At 46.4% G+C, this 17443-nt stretch overlaps 1 protein-coding gene across 19 annotated transcripts in view; it reads left to right on the top strand.

Moving 5' to 3' along the window:
- Nucleotides 1-17443, top strand: part of RUFY3 (RUN and FYVE domain containing 3) — a 52376-nt gene that overhangs the window by 348 nt on the left and 34585 nt on the right. For 5 of the 19 annotated variants that reach the window (XR_012587198.1, XM_074588705.1, XM_074588707.1 and 2 more), the window contains exon 1: nt 46-376. The exons of 2 other annotated variants lie outside the window; for them this stretch is intronic. Coding sequence is in view for 16 of the 17 variants with exons in the window: in XM_074588705.1 (XP_074444806.1) it covers nt 58-376 (319 nt within the window). In the remaining variant the exon portion in view is untranslated. Of the gene's footprint in view, nt 1-45; nt 377-7370; nt 8285-17443 lie in introns of those variants that run through there. 12 more of the 19 variants (XM_074588709.1, XM_074588711.1, XM_074588716.1 and 9 more) reach the window with 8 other exon arrangements.

A 17443-nucleotide genomic window follows, 5' to 3' on the forward strand; every position in this document is an offset into this window, starting at 1 on the left:
AGGCCGGCCGCGGCCCTGCTTCCCGGCCGGGGCGGGGCCCGGCGGCCCGGGGCGGCGATGGCGGAGGCGGAGCGGCCGCCGCTGCTGCCGCCGCTGGCGGAAAGTTCCCGGGACGGGGCCGGCGCGGAGCTGCCCCCCGCCATGGAGCGGCGGGACGAGCCCGGGGAGGAGGCGGCGGCGGCGGCGGCAGAGGAGGAGGAGGAGGACGAGGCGTCCCCCGCCTCGCCGCCCTTCTTCCTCCTCTACCCCGGCCATGGAGGAGGCGCCGCCGCGCCGCCCGGCGTGTGGAGACCCCCGGCGGCCCGCGGCGGGGCCGCCCTGCCCGTGCTGGTGCTGAGCTACCCGGGGCCGGACGGAACCGGCGGCGCCGGCGGCCGTGAGTAGCCGAGGGGCTCCTCCCCGGGGTGCGGCGGGGCCGGGGCGGCGGGAGGTGTCATGGCAGGGCTGAGGGCCGCCGTCCGCCGGGCTCCCCCCGCCTGAGGGAGGGAGCGGCTCTGGGCGGGCATGAGCCGTCAGCGTGGGCTCCTGGAAATGGGGCGTTTTCCCCAAAACTCGCCCCCCTGAGCCGGCGGGAGGGGGGTGTCGTGGTGGCTCCCCCGAGGGCAGGGGCAGCGAGCGGCAGCCTGTGTGCGCCTTTGTGAGCTCTGCGCAGCCAGCGCTACGGAGGCGCCTCTCCTTGCGGGACCCTTTGGGAAGAGTTGGTGTTCCCGTTGGAATCGGCCAAGCTGTCTTTGGCTTGGGATGAAGCTCGGGCTTCCTCCTTCTGCCGGCGCAGAGAACAGACCCAAGGCCAGGTCACGGCGTGCTGGCCGCTCCGCGAGGTTCAGCTGCACGGCCGGGTGCGCTCTTGCGTGGGGCGTGTTGGGTGGGAGGTAGTTTTCTGCTTCGTAACACTCTTTACAACACCCTCGTGGTGTATTTGGGTAAGCTGGAGTACTGAGAAGCAGTTGCGAGTGCGTTAAGGACAAATAAAAACCCCATGGGTGGGTGCAGATAGAAGAGATCTTTCCTTTTCCATCCATCCATCTTGAAAATAGCCACTAGCTTCGTCTTCTGGGCTTGGGCAACTGAGCTGTTTGCTTTGTTGTCTCGTGCCTGAGTCCCAGGTGAGCGTTCGCTCACGCGTTAGCTGACTATTTTGAGGTGGGTATCTTTTCTTTTTTTTTTTTTTGTCTGTCTTGAAGCTAATGTACTTTATTTAAGCCATTACTCAGCAGAGCCGTAAGCAGTGCGGGAAGAAGTCAATTTCTGTAATGCCCAGAGCAGATGAAATGACCTAACTTTGTTTTGAGCCCTATGAAGGGCTGTCTCTGACTGCCAATTTCTGTCTGCAGTCCAGAACTGCCTCCCTGATAAATTGTCATTTAAACTGGGAGCTTCCTGTCAAAACATTAATTTTTACGTTGTTTTTTTTTTTTTTCCCTCTAATCAGGAAGTCTTCGCCCATTTTAGTCCTGTGATGTGCGTGCAAGGGACTGAGCTATCTCCGATAGAAAAGAAGCCTTTAAGAAACATACTTAGTCTTAGCCAACGTGCTTTTGCAGTTCTCATTTGCATTTCAAGTTCAAGCTTTGTTGTAAGAAGGTTTCTGTGTAGATGTGGGGAAACCGAGGCGTTGAGATGGGATGTCTGTTCACAAGGAGGGTAGTGTAAAAACTCCCTGGTTGAGCAGCGCTTTATCCTTTACTCTGCGGTGACTATTCAGGTGAGCTTTGTGAAAAAGCCTTATAAAATGTTTATTGAAGTGCCCTTGTTCTTTTCAGCCTCGGAACTAATAGCTGCCTGTGCAATACCGTATGTCAAAGCCCACTCGGTAACTGAGTGACAAATGCAGTGACAGCAGCGTCCGAAGGGAAGAGGGATCATCATCTGTTTGCATGGTGTCTTGGACTCTTTCTCCTGGGGCAAGCTCTTATCTGTAAATCACTTTTTTCATTGCCTTTGGCTTGTTTGGGTTTGTGTCTTGGGGGTTTTTCTCGGGTTCTCCTATCTGAAAAAGCGGCTCTCACTTGTTCACCGTTGAGCAGTGGGTTCTGCTGCGGAGTTTTCCTTGTTCTCCGGCTGCGTCGGGATTGTTGTTGAAGCAGCGGGCAGACCTTCACTCTAGCGCAGAAGGGATGTTGTGTGTTTAACCGCTGAACTTAACCCTGGCTACCGGGGGAGTAGGTGGCCTTGCAGGTGTCATTACTTTTTGCGTCTCCTCTAGGTGGCTGTTACTCTGTGCAGCGTTGGATTGCGGCGGCGTTAATCAGGGTCCGGGCTGTAAAGGTTGTGGTGTCTGTGTTGAGACTCCTCGGTGGCCCCTGGAGCCCCGTTTCACAGGTTCTTCTCAAGTATCACGAATTCAGGTTGCTGTAACCTGTAGCAGCTCAGCATCGACTGTTCCTGATCTGCTTCTCCTTGTTCTGCAACTTCCCGTGATTCTTCAGTGCTGGTGTTAATTTTGGAGTTAAGGTAAACTGAGGAGTGTGAAGAAGGCTATTTTTGCATCTCATGTGCGTATTAAAAATAAAAAATACATACTCTATATACTCTATGAACACTAATTCCTCTCTACGTAGCTGTAAAGTGAAAGCGTCAATCTAAGTGAAGGGTGTTTCCTGCTGGATCACGAGTTCCTCCCTGAAGGCTGTCCTTTCCATGAGTAGTAATGAAAATAATTACTGTGTATCGACAGCTGTTATAGTAGAGGTAGCGACCAATATACCACAAAGTCGATATTTCGGAATCTTTTGGAGGTTTATTTGAAGTGCTGGGGATCTGAAGCCCAGCGGCAAATATATGTGACGAATATGTCATAACAAAGAATGAAATCATAAGATTGCGTCTGTCCTACAACTTTATTTTCTCTACAGAATTTCCTGTCAGAAAGACATTTTTATTTTTTTTCCCCTCTAATCTTTCTCCCTCTTATCCAAGCTTTCTTATTTATGAGGTAAGAGAGCTGAGATGATTCCAAACATCAGGTGAAGGCGAGAGCTGCTAAGGGAAAGAGACTGCAAAAAGCTTTTCATGCCACCAGCCCCTGCTTTTTTGATACAGAAGATTCCAGGCAGACAGAAGGAACAAGAAGATCTATTTAAACATGCTGAGCTGCAGTAAATCCTTAGAATACTTTTTAAATACAGTAAAAGCAACTTGATTATGCTATCTTTAAAAAAAAAAAAAAAAACAAAAAAAAACAAAAAAAAACCAACAAACCACCCAAACAAAGCAAAACAAAAAAACCCCACTTCTTCCTGATAAGACTAAGGCAAATCAGAGGTTGCCCCCAAACCGTTCCTTGCTTCTATTGAAAGCCCACCAGATATCACGATACTTCCAGTAGACTTTTCCCTCCCCTTTTTGAATTGTACCCTCAATTATGGGAGTTACTTAAATCCTTAACTTGTGTTTCACAGTAGCTAGACAAAACCCAGTTGGTCAGTTACTCCAGGAATTAAGAAATTGTGCCACTGGTTTTTGGGTTGCTAAACTTTCTTTTGCCCACTCCTGTCTTTAGCATGCGGGGTTCAAGGTGCCGCTGGTATTTGAGGTAATGTCCGTATCTGTGCTGGCGGAAGAGTCGGAAACAGACTTTGTGATGTAGATGCTTTATTACTGATATTATCTTTGTAGATGACATTCCAGGCGAAGAGATTGCCTGGAGAGGGGCCACTGGAGGAGCGTGAGCGTGTGCTTTGGGCAACAGCAGCTCCGTCGGCTCTAGAACCGGGCGTAGCCCTGATGCTGCTGTTGTGGTCATCACAGCTGGTACAGAGTGGGTAGCTGGGCATCGTAGTTGATGCAGAGTCGGAGCTGAAGTGAAAGAAAGGGCATGGGAGCAAAAAGCATGTTCACAGGTTCGTTGGTAGGGGGTTTTTGTGTGTCGAGCAAGAGCATGGGCAGAAAATAGGAAGATGAGAATTGTTTTGCTTGGAAACGTGGGAGCTGCCTCACTGGGCCAGACTGTCAGGCTGCCTGACCTCACAGAGCAACCACAGACAGGCTACAGGCTTTGGGAAAACCTGCCGGAACCCGCTCATGGTTCGTGCTTGTCTTAGACTGAGATATAAAGGCTTGTGGTTCGTCAGAATTCTTATCCTGTTCGCATGGAGTTACCTCTGGCATTGCAGTCTCTCTCAGACATGCCGAACAGCTATTTTAGAGCTCATCTGAGCTGTTTCCATCCGACGGTTTCCTTCGGTAGTGGTTCCCGTTTGTATAACATCGGTGGCTTTTTTTTATGATTCTGTGGTCTCCTGCGATTTTAAATAACCAGAAGCAGCGCGGTCATCTGGAGCAATCATCTCATCTGCCAGCTTTGCCATTTTGCTGTATGGCTGCTTTGCAATCCCTACACAGTGAGCGGGGAAAGCTTTCTCCTAATGATTGAAACGCGGCTTGCTCGCAGGCCAGGCTTGCTGGCACCGCAAGGAAAACTCCACCCAAAGGTGCCCCGTGGCGTCCAAAAGGATTTTCAGAATTTGCTTGGGTTTTATTGCTTAGGTTATTCCAATTTATTCACCTCTTAGAACTAAAAATGCTTTCCAGTACAGCTGAGCGTTCAAACACAAGTGGCTGATGCAGTGCTTTCCTTTCAGACGGTTAATTCTTACCTTTCCAACACAGTCGATTTCTGATTCTTTTATCTTGAAAACATTTTTGCAAAAAACTGCCCTGTTTCGTAATGTAGCCAAAGCCTGTATCCACCTTTGCCAAAGCTTGGCTAATAGGAGGGTTTTGTCACACCAGTCGAGGCTGTCGGACTCGTTTGAGATCGAGAAGGTGATTCTGTGTTAACAACCTCCTCGTCATTTGTTCCTCCGCTTGGTTTTCCTTTTGTCCTTTGACTACTCATTGAACCCTGGTGGAGCTTTATCACTTGGCCTCGAGTTGCACGGTAGTTTTATCAAAGGTTGTATGAAAATACAAATACTTGATACCTTTCCTTTGTTTCTGCATGAGATGCTGTGTTGCTTTCTAAGTTTGGGGCACAGGACGGGGGTAGGGGAAGGTTTGTCTCACGTTTTCCTGGTGCTGATAAAAGGCTCCCGGGTCGGTAAGTGATAGAGTACTCCCGATCAGGGGGTTTGTTTTCCTTTTCTGAGTAAAATTCTCATTTCCCCATAGTACTGTAGCTGACATACAGACATTATCTGCCTTTCTTATGGTTTTGCTGCTTGCCTTCGCTTACCCTGAAGGCAAGCTGTCTATTCTTACACTGTAGGTGTAATTTCGGCCATGTACTGGGTGGCACCTGGCGATCACAGTCTCCTCTGGACAGCCGAACAGTTCTTAGGGCTTCAAATACCCATATCAAAACTCTGCAAGAGAAAACGAATCAGATCGAAAAATAAATGCTGAACTTGTCATTGTTTATAAAAAAAAAAATAAAATAATCAAATGCAACTCATGGGAGTTTCTAAGCATATGCATACTGTGGATAACTTTTATTTCTTAGAGGAGTAAAAGGTATGGTTTTACAGAGGTCAAGTAGTTCAGTTTCACTTAAGGTGGCAGTTGGTCAAAATTTGTATATTGTGTCCAAAGCTTTGTTTTGGGTAAAACATACTAATAAACTGAAATGAATCAAAGCTGAAAACCATTTTTCAAGTATTTAAAATATCCCTATGGCGTGTTTGCAGCAGGAACGCTGCATAAAGGAGCATGAAAATACAACTGAGCCGGAAGGGGCAGACTGGCTTCTTCCATTTCTTCGTGTTAAGAAGCAGCAAATGGCACAGGAGGAAAACGGCTGAAGTTGAACGGTTACTTAACTTTTTAACAAGCCTCCGCTGTGATCCCGGTATGTGGGTCACTCGCCGGTGCTGAATTTGGTTGCGGACCCCTGTTGTGAAATGGGAGCCACAGGGTTACACCTAATCCTGTTTGTAGTTCTAATCACTTCAAAACAAAGAAATTAAACTGTCCGATAATTAGTTATGTTGGATAATAGCTTGCACAACAGCTTATGGTACTTTGTTCGTTCTAAAGGGTTTGTTTTGATTATTTGCTGTTTGTGTAGACCCTTTCAAAAGGTCAGGAGGAGCGAAGCGAAGGGCTGTTCTCCTGGAGCTGTTGGCATATGCCAACTTCCGCTGGTTTTGAGCGGTGCAATGTGAACGCTAAAAGTAGAGGTTGCCGTTGATGAAGGGATGCATAAATATAATACGAGTTAAAATGCTTGTCAGCACGGTTTATAAACGCCATTCTCGCTTAGGGAGAAGGAACAATGGTAACTGTCGTTTGTGAAATAATTCTTCTTTGCATCGCTGTAATAATACGCTGCGTGGCTCTTTGTTTGTTTTGCTCTACTGGGGGGGAAAGAGTTGCTGAGTCAAAACGTTTGGCACCAAGCAGGAAGCTTTCACCGAAAGCAACCGCTTCCTCTTGCCTGTCAGAAATAACAGCTCTTAACCCTTTTTTCCAGTTTGATGAGGTTTTTATATGCTGGGTGCTTTTTTTTCAAAAAGCTGTATGTGGTGGCATGCTGAACTCTGTATCAAATGATCAGTTGTTGCATTTCCCATGGCGAGGAAATAGACAGGCATCCTTTAGAGTGTTTCTTTAGGGAAGAAAAAGTGCAGAGAATAATTAAGGTGCCGTGCATAAATCGTTTGTATGTTCCTATCAACACACTTTGTTGGTGAACAGTCAGCCTTCTCTGAATTTACGCGGCGGGGGGACGACAACACGGGGACTAGGCGTCCAGTTCGGATGGATGCTACGCGTCTGCTGTCCATAAATATACTGGAGCCACGCAGGAGTCAAGTAAGATAAACTAATTAGTTGTTGCCTCGTCTTGTAGTTGAAGTGGGTGGTGGTACAGTGTCCTGTGTCTCTTGATCAGGGACCTCTTGTCCCCCGGAGGTGGGACTGCGCGGGCTGGGGATGCAGAGGGGATTGAGACGGCTGGGAAGGGACAGGGCGGCGCAGTGCTGTCCTCTCATGTTTGAGAGGTTGAAAGCCTGTTTCTGTGCCTGCTGAGAGGTAATGCTTCTCTATCAGCCTCACCTGGGCAGCACCACTTTTCAGGTGAGGCTTTCAAAGTGTGAGATGGAGTCAGGTAGCTGTAGGTGTCTGTGGGGTTCTCCCTCATTTTTCTTCCATGTGCACGTGCCGTCCTAAAAAAGCTTAATCCTCGCTCGCTGAAGTGCTTAGAGCCTGGTCTTTTTTTTTCCTCATTGTTTCCCTGAGAGGATAAATCCATCCTGTCGTTTTTTGGTGTGTTAAAAAAATCATAGCTCAAAGGTAACCTTTGAGAAGGTTGCACAGCGACTCGAACGTAAACCGCGACTTGTGCAAACAGAGATAGTTATTTAATTCGTGTCGTGACATCCAGGCACGTGAAAGGCATACAGATGTGTCTTTGTATTCCTGGCCGCTCTGTAGCGCGGGGGCGACGGAGGAGGCGTCCGCGCGGTGCGTGGTGGCTGCTCACAAATTGCTGGGCAGAGCCCGCTGAGGAGGTGCCGCAGCTGATGAGCGCCTAATTGCTGTCCCTGCATCAGCAGCCTCTGGGAAGCAGCATCCTGGGAATTGCTCGCCCGGCGCTCGGAGCAGCCGGTCACATGAGCCTGAATTTTCGGTTCAGTTCATTAGTCAGCCATTTTGGTCGACACCCTGCTCACTGCGCACAACCAATCCTATCGGCACTCGCCGCCCTGCCTTCTCCGGGAAGAAAGGGACCAGCAGTTTGATTTCAGCAAGCCTGGACATCTCTCTCTACGCTCTGCCTTTTGTTTTTGCTTGGGTAATCATCAGAGGAAGCCATTCTTTTTCCTTCTTTTGATATTTTTTTCTTTTTATATTTTTTTTACTTTTTCTTTTTCCTTGCCTCCTGTCTTTGATGCAGAAGCCGGGTTTTCTGTGGTGGCATAGGATCGATAGCCTCTAGCATAGCTGAAGACGACGGCAGTTGGTGGAAAGGAGGGGGGAAGAGACGAGCGTGAAGGAGCAGCGCTTTTACCTTGCTTTATACATGAAAAGGCCAGAGCAGGCTGTGCGATCCTGAGCATATCTGCCCTTTAATAGCAAGGTATTTCTTATTTTCTTCTTCAGAAAGCTTTTCTTTTTAGTTCTTATTTTTTTCCCCCCCGTTGTTGTTGTACCAGCTGAGTCATCATGTCTGCTCTGACGCCTCAAAGCGACATGCCAACCCCCACCACAGACAAGATCACTCAGGCTGCCATGGAGACCATCTATCTTTGCAAATTCCGAGTGTCGATGGATGGAGAATGGCTCTGCTTGCGCGAGCTGGACGACATCTCCCTGACACCCGACCCAGAGCCTACCCATGAAGGTACGGTCCGCTTCCCTGCCTCGGCATCCCCGCGGCCCTCGCATTGTTCCCACCGCTGCACGAGTCGGGAGGGGGTGTCTGTGGGACGAGATGCCCTTCCTGGAGAACCTGGACACCATTTGACGTATTAGAAGGCCGAACCGGTGCTTCAGATTGCCCTTAGAATTTGCGGCGTCCTTTGTAATCCACCCCTTTGAGACAGATTTGTACTTGATAGTTATTTTCTAAGATGTATCTGGAAAGATCAGGTTTGTATGCTTCAGGAAGGAAGGTACCACGACGTGTGCTCAGCGATAGATTTAATCATAATTTTACTCTTCAAACGGGGCTTATAGCTCCATTAGTCAGCTGTCAGCTTTTACAAATGGAGCATGCTGGTAAAACACAGTTTTGTCTGCGTCTGCCTACAGTCAGTGGGTAGTTTTTGGAAAGCCCCAGGCGATGAGGCAGTTATGCCTATTGTCAGGGGCTCGCACCATCGCAAGTCTTCCAGCTCGCTTCTGTAGAGCCTGCTGTTGTTTATAATGGCTGGGAAGCCTGGAAAGTGGAAAGGGTCTTGCTTTCTTCTTGAAAAAGGTTTTGTGAGCTGGGTTGTTGGTGAAAACAGTTTAATAGCAGGTCACATAAAATGAGGATTGAAAGCTTTGTGAGTACTAAAAAACACAAGAGGACATCTGCACATTGCTCTACCAATAAAAAAGCGGGGAAGGAGGAGACATGATGAATTTCTGCAGGAATTTTGCACAGTAGCCAGTGCTTCTGTGGTCGCCAGCGTTGCCAGGTTTCGAGTGCCCCTTGCTGCGTGCCGAGCATTTTTCAGTCTTACAGTGAGAGGGATCCATCTTTTCCTGCCTGACCCTTTTCCAGTAACTACTGAAGTGCGATTGCACCGAGTAGTCTCGCTTGACCCGTTTGATGCTGGCTTGTCAAGTCAGTAACGTTCTGCTGGACGAGGCAACTGAAATGGTGGTGAGGATTTGAGCTTTAAAATTAATTCCCAGGTGATAATTTAATTTCCATTTGACAGCTGCTTTCGGTGGCAGCAGCCCTTGGGTTTGGATTTGCTTGCCAAATACTTAGTCACCCAGTGGGATACTAGACGGAGGATTCCAAAGCAGAGAGCACCGCTCCCTCTGAAGCACGTCCCGGGGTTTCGGAGAGGTGCTGCAGGCTCAGCAACGCAGAACCAGAGTAGCGAGTACAGGGTGAGCCAAGGGTGCAGCAATTCAACCCTCTCCCAGTTCCCGTGGGCCTGGCTGTGGCACAGGCCTGTTCAGACCTTGCTCCATCTTCCTTGTATGTTTTTGGACTCTTCGGTGCTTTGGGTTTTTTAACGGCACGTTCTAGTGTAGGTGGGCTTGATTTTTATATATTCTCTCATAAATAGTAACGTCTCTTTTGACTTGTCACGCTGTAGTCAGTAAATGACCTTCCAAGCAGTCTAGGGCTCTTCTCGTAGTATAGCCCGGACAACCTTTCAGTCACACTGCGAGTCAGTTCTTTACATCCTTGCTTAGATCGCACTCTTGCCTCCCTTTGTGAACAATTCAAACACGAAGACCAGACTAACCCTTCCCCCAAACCAGAAAAATAATTGTTTTTAAAGCTGTGATTACAGTCACTCTCTTGCAAGTACCAGAAAGGATTAGAAAATAGTGTTTACTCATTTCATTGCTGTATTAATTAATTCATATGTCAAAAATGGATAAAAACAGAGAACTGTATCACAATGACCTTTATGCAGATGTTTATACATTCATAAATTAAGGCTGCTTGTTGGGAGGCAGAAAGACTGGTTGTTTTGGGGAAGGCGGGGCGGGGGGGTTGGACCCGAGTCGTATTTTCAGCAGAGATGTAAGGTCAGGAAGGAGTGTTGATAATGGAAAAGCTGACACAGCTTTATCCCTGGTGTTGGAGCTGCTGCTGCTGCATCAGCACTGCTGCTGTGCCTCCGGGTATGCGCGGGTTGAGGGCACGGGATGACGGGGCTTCCAGGCACCAAGGGCTCTCCCGAGAGGAAAAGCAGGAGACCCCAGGAGCTGAGGCTGGCGGTTCTTATAATTTCTCCATAAAACTCATGTAGAAAAGTAGGGATTATGAAGAACAAGGGTTAAAAAAAAAAAAAAAAGGCTCTAGAGCTCTGCCAAAGGCCTAACAAAAGGTTGCTTTGTTTTCCTTATAAATCAAGACATGTGAAAAATAATATATTGCTGTAGCAAATCCACCAGCTTGCTGAAATAAGGATTTGAAGATTCCGGTTGCTGTCCCTGGGCCCTTGCTGCTTCTGGAGAGATTTTTGCCTCTGGCCTCTCTTCACCGTGTGGTCTGCTATGGCCCCCAGCAGCCATCCTGCCTTCTTCCTCCTCCTCTTCCTCCCTGCGCACCCGTCGTGCTGAGGATGAACAGAAGCCGCTCCTGGCCTCGCATCGTAGGTGTCTGCACCCATCCTTGCGTCCCGGAACTGCCAGCCCACGGTGTCGCGGCAAGAAGAGGAAGAGAGCGGTTCTGGGTAGTGAGGAAGTAAGGAGAGAAGACAGAGGGTCTAGAACAGCAGGCAGGATGGGGAAGGTTTAAAATACAGTAGGAAAATAAGATGTTAGTCTCGAGAATTTTGACCGCTCTACACTTCCGCCCTTGTGTAACATGCTGCAACGACTCGGTTGTTAAATTGTAGGGGAAACTGGTGATCCCTCGCTTCTCCTCTTCTTTTCCCACACTTTTTCATCTGACTTGTCTTACAGGCCTTACACCTTTGAGATTTGCTTCACACAAGTGGCTATGGCTAAGTTTCTGCTTTGCTGCTTTTAAAGATGCTTTTTTTTTTTCTTGTAGATGTACCAAAGGTAGGGCAAAAAAAGTAAAATCTCCGAAAAAAACGAATTGCACTAAACAAGAAGCTGCAGTACTTTTTTGTTTTTCTTTCCAATGGAAGTAGTTTGTTAAGAGTGGTTAGTTTTATTATTTCACTTGTTTGTTGATTTTTTTATTTCTTTTTTACAGCAGATTACTTAGGACTGACAGTTTAAACATACAGGAGGAGGCAAAATAAGTGATTCTTACCTGCTCTGGTTTGATAACCCTCACCAGAACACGGCGCTTTAATTCCAGTGAGACAGAGACGTCAGAAGAAGAGTTTTAATGGTGCCGGATCTTAGAATTGGGATGTTAGGGGGAGCCAGAGGCAGATTGCTGTGCTTCCTGATTGCGTTCCGAGGGCTCCCAAGCAGAGAGGCAGAAACTGCAGCTGCTGCTTATTATTTCCGAGGCCAGACCTGCTGTCAGCCCTCTCCTCCGGAGTCAGTTTGCCGTAGCTTTCTCGGGAATAATCCCACTTGGGGCCAATTTTGTCATAGGGGCTGGAGGGATAGGGAGGGGGCTAGTAATGAAAGGGCATAGCGATAATCACAGCCTTACCCGTGGGTGTTTAAAAACAATAGGCATCCTCCCGTGCGGGTGATGTTTGCTAGTAAAACCAAGCCAAATTCTTGTTACTTCTTCAGCCAAAGGCAATATACTTTGGGAAGCGGATTCTGACCTGAGATGAAACAGTGTAACTTTGGAGTAATTCCGTTCCTGCCACAGAGTTGGAGGTTCTGAGTGTAACTCGGAGCAAAACGTAAATTTAATTCCATTTGAGAGTAGTACGTAGCAGGAGGGTAGATGCATTAGTAGACTTACTGAGTTTCTTGCAACTGCCCATGTTCCGTAGAGCGTGTAACGTGGATGCTCAATTTAACAATAGAAGCAATTAATTTTCAACTGTTTGGGACAATTCTGTGTGTATGGAAATAAGATGATCTTGCTATGTACTGTAAATCTGTTTGTCTTAGAAAAATCAGATTATTTTTTTAAAACAAACAGTGGTTCTTATTTAGGTCATCAGAACTTTACTGTACTATGCAGGCGTCGCAACACGCAATGTGACACTAGTGGCTATTAAGCTGTCCTTTCTTAGTAAGATCTATAATGATCACCGAGGCATCTTTAGGGACTGAGGTGTGAAAAACATCTTGATTGTATTTGTTTTGCACATCCAAGAGTGCCTGTCTGTAAGGGATTGAACACCGATCTCAACCTTTGGGGGAAGTTAAGAAATGCAAAACGGCCTTGCAGGGTTTCACTGGTTGTTAAATTTCTCCTTGGAATAAGCAGGAGGAGCTTCACGTTAGAGCAGTGGAAATTTCAATCCTCATGGGATCAGCGTGTAATTGAGAACAGGAGTACACGTGATAACTGTGTGATCTGAATTTACTTGCAACTGTCAAGAATTACAGTAAAAAAAAAAAAAAATCCTGTTCCGTTTGCACCAAAATAGGGAATTGGGTGGTATGTTTATAGCATGCAAAGAGGAAATGAACTTTTCCATAATATAATTTTTGGTAGCGAAGATCAGATATTTTTTTTCCTTCTTTTTTGGCCAGTAATTTAAAAGATTTGGTTTCAGACACGTGCTTGGGTAAAGCGCCCTCAGTAGAAGTTGTAGAGCTCTTCTGAAAAAGCAAATGCTCTTCTCAATGCTCAAACACCTCTTGCCCATTGATCTCTCGCAGTGTTTGTTGAATCATCCTTCAGATTCTGCCTGTTCTCTCTGTTTTCTGTTCAAGTATTTTGCCATGTTTCTCTGCACATTTAAAAACACTGTAAGGAAGCAGCATAACCTTGTAAGTTAGATTTTTGGCTTGCAAATTGGCAGCCGCCTTGGCATTTAAGTTAGCGTGGAGGGGGTGAGAATCTCCTTGGTTTTGGTGGGGGAGCTGTGTGACACGAGGGCTCATTTGCTGTACCGGGCTGTGCTACTGGGGGAATTGCGGTCCTAATGAAGTCGTATTGGCCTGCAGGGAGTGAAGCGCACCTAGCAAGAAACACTGGTAATTCTTCTGTTTGTATTTTCTCTAGTAGTGTGGAATAGGAAAAGTGAAGTGTTGGGAGAGGTGAAATTACTCCGTGGTTTGTTCCTTTCCCATTACAAAGCCAAACTGCTGGTGACGTTGTGCTGAGAGCAGCAGGGACCTTCCGCGTGTTGACAGAAGCCCCATGAGATGACTCTCTTGTTAGAATAAACCTCTTAAAATACGCGTTGTGTCAGAAACCCCTAAACAGGTCAAAAGTTTGAAGGAGCTGGAGATCAGGTGTACTGGAACAAATGTGGAGTCAATAATATGCAAGATAAATGAATTACAGTGTGTTAATGGCCATAAATCTTTTGAAAAGCAGTTAGGTGATGTCATCCAGACAGCACCTACTGAAAAGTACGATGATAAAGACGGTCATCTCCCCAGGGACGAGGAGGTGTCCTCCTTACTGTATTTACACTGAATCCCAAACGAGCCGGGAAGAAAAGGACATGACAGAGAGAAGGAGGACACTTGACCCTGAACCGAAGGGGAGGGCAGATCAAGGTTTTAAAAGCTCCTCAGGACAATTAGGACGATGTGCTTAGGAGAGGGAGCGAGCGCCCTGTAAGGGAGGCTGACCCATGTCAGGGCTGCTCTTTTAAGTTTTGAACTTTTGTAAATATTTTCCGTGCTGTAATTAAGAAATTGCCATCAAGAATTGTTCTCTTTGCTTTTTTTTAAGCTGCTTCAGTCTAAATGAAGTCAGAGGTGGGAAATCCGGGGCAGGTTTATTTCCCTCAGAGATAATAAGTGAAAAGTGCTGCAGAGAAACGGCTGAAGTGTCAACCGAGATGGGAAGTGAAAGATTGGGGTGGGAGGGGAAGAAGAGTAGGTTTGGGTTTTTGGTTTTTTTTCCTTTGTGCAAATTATAAAGTGCCAAAATACAAGGAGAAATCTCCCATAGCAGTCACACAAGTATTATTTCCCTCTGGAAAATACTTTAATTCCATGTAATTGCACACAGCTGCAACATACAGAAATACCTGACGGTAATCATGTGGAGACAGGAATGAAAGTTAGGGTGGGATTGCACCATTAATGTATGTGGTGTACATTTGTTCTTTAATTGTCCCATATGCATAACGAAGAGTGCCCTTGCAATTCCCGAGTCCCCTGTATATTTTTTTTTTTTTCTTCCTTTTTTCTCTCCTCTTGGTTTGCTGCAGATCTGTGACTTCGCTATTGCTGGTAGCGCGGTGCAAGCCTTAACTTCTGTCAAAATGTCCGTGGCGCAGGAAAAATGGTCCCGTTGGTCTGTGACCCCGATGCTGCCAAGTGAGGAGTTAGCATGTGTTAACACGAGAGTGATGACGGGAACAGTTTTACCCTAAAAATATTGCAGTTTATAATAAAAACATGAGCCGCTGGTGCTGGAGCGTGGGGTAAAGCAGTTCGGGGCAGCTGGATGCTGGAGAGAGAGGCATTAGCAGAGAGAACAAAGGAGGTGGTGCGGGATAGCAGCGCGAGGGTTGAATTTCTCTGCATGGTGTGGTCAGAGGAAATAGATAAAACTGTTTTCTGCAGGGAGCGGATGGTGCCAAGGTCGGTAGCGTCAGCAAAGTGCGGCTGTAGGAGGGGGGAGATCGGGGGCTTCCGAGGCAGACTGAGGGATGTTTATGTAGTGGGTTTTAAAAACTATTTTTTCTTTTTTTTTTTTTTTTTTCCTAAAGCAACTTCGTAAGTTCTGAATAGCTTGTTGCCAGCAGTCTAGGCTGCAGGCTGGCTGGTCGCTTCCTCGATTTTTCGGATCGCAAGGTGTTTGAACGCTATGCTGAAACTCTTCACGGGGTCCCCTTTCTTAGTTCATGCTTCATGATCCACCTGTTTTGCAAACCTAATCTGAAAAAAACCATTACATACCTCCAATGATACTAACAGCATCTACTTAATTTTCTTTCTTGACCACTTCAGTTATTTCTTATTAAATGTATTATCGCCCCTAAGGCAAGAAAAATCATAGAATCATAGGGACCTTTAAAGGTCATCTAGTCCAACCCCCCTGCAGTAAGCAGGGACATCTTTACCTAGATCGGATTCTCATCAGAAAAATGAGATAATGCAATTTAAATAAATATAATAATGTGACTGCAGGTTTCCGTTTCATGATAAAAGTAGTATTTGTTAGAACAATGAAGGAGAATGTGCTAGCCTTAAAGAAAAAAAAAAATGATGTGAATGCGGTTTCTCGTGGAGATTCAGTATTTCTCAGTAAGCTCTTCCAACTTGCCCTTGTCTTTTGGGATGCTTTGGCCCAAAAAAGAACAGGAAGTGGCTAAAGCAGCGGACTGAAAGTGAAAAATAGACAAATAATCCTTTAATTGACCTTCTGAAGAGCACATTTCTTCCCTTGGCACATCCCCTTCTAGAACTCGGGTAGTATTTTTCTGTTCAGGGCATAATGAGGCATCACTGTCAGGGAAACGATCGGTTATGGCTACACGTGGTGGCTGTAGAATTTCATTTACTGAGACATGAAAGCGCCTCGGGGCGAATGTGCGAAGAGCTGCCGTAATTCCGGGCACTGGGACGCAGGCGTAGAGGAGTGGTCTTGTCTCTCCTTTCTGGAGCCCTTTAAATATTAGGGCTTAGAGAAAAGCAACATGTTGAGTAAAAAAAGGGGGGATTGGGAGAAAGCCACCCTTGTTGCTTGGCTTTTTTGTTTGCGGTTTGGTTTGATTCGCTTTACTTGATCATCATTCCCATTCCTGCCTTTGTTTTTCAGTCCTGACGAACTCCTCAGCAATTTGCTGGGTCTTATTTTATATGTGTCGAGATTTATTATTTTATTTTTTTTTTTTATATTTACCTCAAAACTTTTTTCACTTAGGGCAAATGACCAGGCAGGGGCAGAGGGGATTTAACACCAGTGCCTTGCCTGGATGCAGTCTGGTTGTCTGGCGTTTTAGTGTTTCTGTTGAGTGCTGTTGTGGGCAAGCTTAAAAAATAACCCCTTTCCTTATCAGTAAACAGAACATGGGGACCTGGGCCTTGGGTTTGTTTGTTTATAACTCTTCAACAGAGTTAATGTTTTCTGCAAGTGTCTGTACAAAAGCTGACAGATCTGTGCCAAGCCTTCCATGGCAGCCCAAGCGGCACAACTGACATGGCACCGCTGCTGAGGACTTTCTGTGTCAGGCTCGGTTCTCACTTCCCAAAATCGGGGCTGGGTTGGTTTTTTGGGGGGTTATTTTACTGATTTGTCATCCGCTTCTTACGCGTTTGCTAAAAACTTCTGTGATAAAAAAACCCACCACCCAAAAAACCCACATCAAAATCCCCAAACAACCGGATCCTGACCTCTTTAGTCTGTCTTTGGAGCAACTTCATTCTCATATTGTGCTTGGAAAATATACAAAGAGTGTGTGGATTCATTGCTTTGTTTTCCACGTCTGTCTTTCACATGTGGAAAAAATGCCACTGCTATACAAGAAGCCCGGAGCGTTCCATCCTCCTGGTAGCTCTCGCACAGTATTTACTAATAAAAGTAATAAAAACTGGGGGCCTGGGAAGCCGTGTGGGTTGGGGAGCTTGCGGTTCTTCTGCTAGGCTTACTGCGGGTTGTGGGAGCATACTCGTAGGGGGTATCCTGGTGTGGGCTGAGATGCTGCGTTTGAGGTGGTAATGTCCATTAAACTTTATTTCTGAATGAATTCATTCTGTGTTGGCGGTTCGAGGGGAACATACAGGGTTTCGGGCAGGTCTGGACTATGGGGGACTTCTCAGCATTTATTAAAGGGCACATACTAGGTGCTTGTGTAGGTTTATTTAAAAAAAAAAAAATCACAGAGATATTTCGGCTGTACAGTTGGGAACTTTTGCTGCTTTGTGCTCATGAGACACCTCTTCAGAACCCTGTACCACGAATCGGGTGCTGTTTCTATCCCCCTCCTGCCCGTAGAGTGAGAAGCCACAATCTTTGACTTCCCCTGCAGCTACTCAGCTGTTGCATGTAGCGTGTTTTCTCAGTGCCGTATAGCAGTGTGGCAGCTCACAGCTTACCACCCGGGCCTTTAGGCTAATAACTTCAATCTTTAACAAAAAAAAAAAAAAAAAAAAAAAAACAAAAACAAAACAAAAAAAAAAAACCCCACACACAAAAAAACCCCAAACCGATGAAACACTCTTTAATAGCAGAATGAAATAATTTTTATGCTGGTACTTCCTCCAGCATTTATTTTTAAAAGCTTTTATTTGCATGGGAGACTGTATCCACTGGCAATATCCCATATTCCTTCAGGAATTGCTCCAAATTTTGATGTAGTAG

Source organism: Larus michahellis, chromosome 5, assembly GCF_964199755.1.
Source record: "Larus michahellis chromosome 5, bLarMic1.1, whole genome shotgun sequence".
Taxonomy (NCBI): Eukaryota; Metazoa; Chordata; class Aves; order Charadriiformes; family Laridae; genus Larus; species Larus michahellis.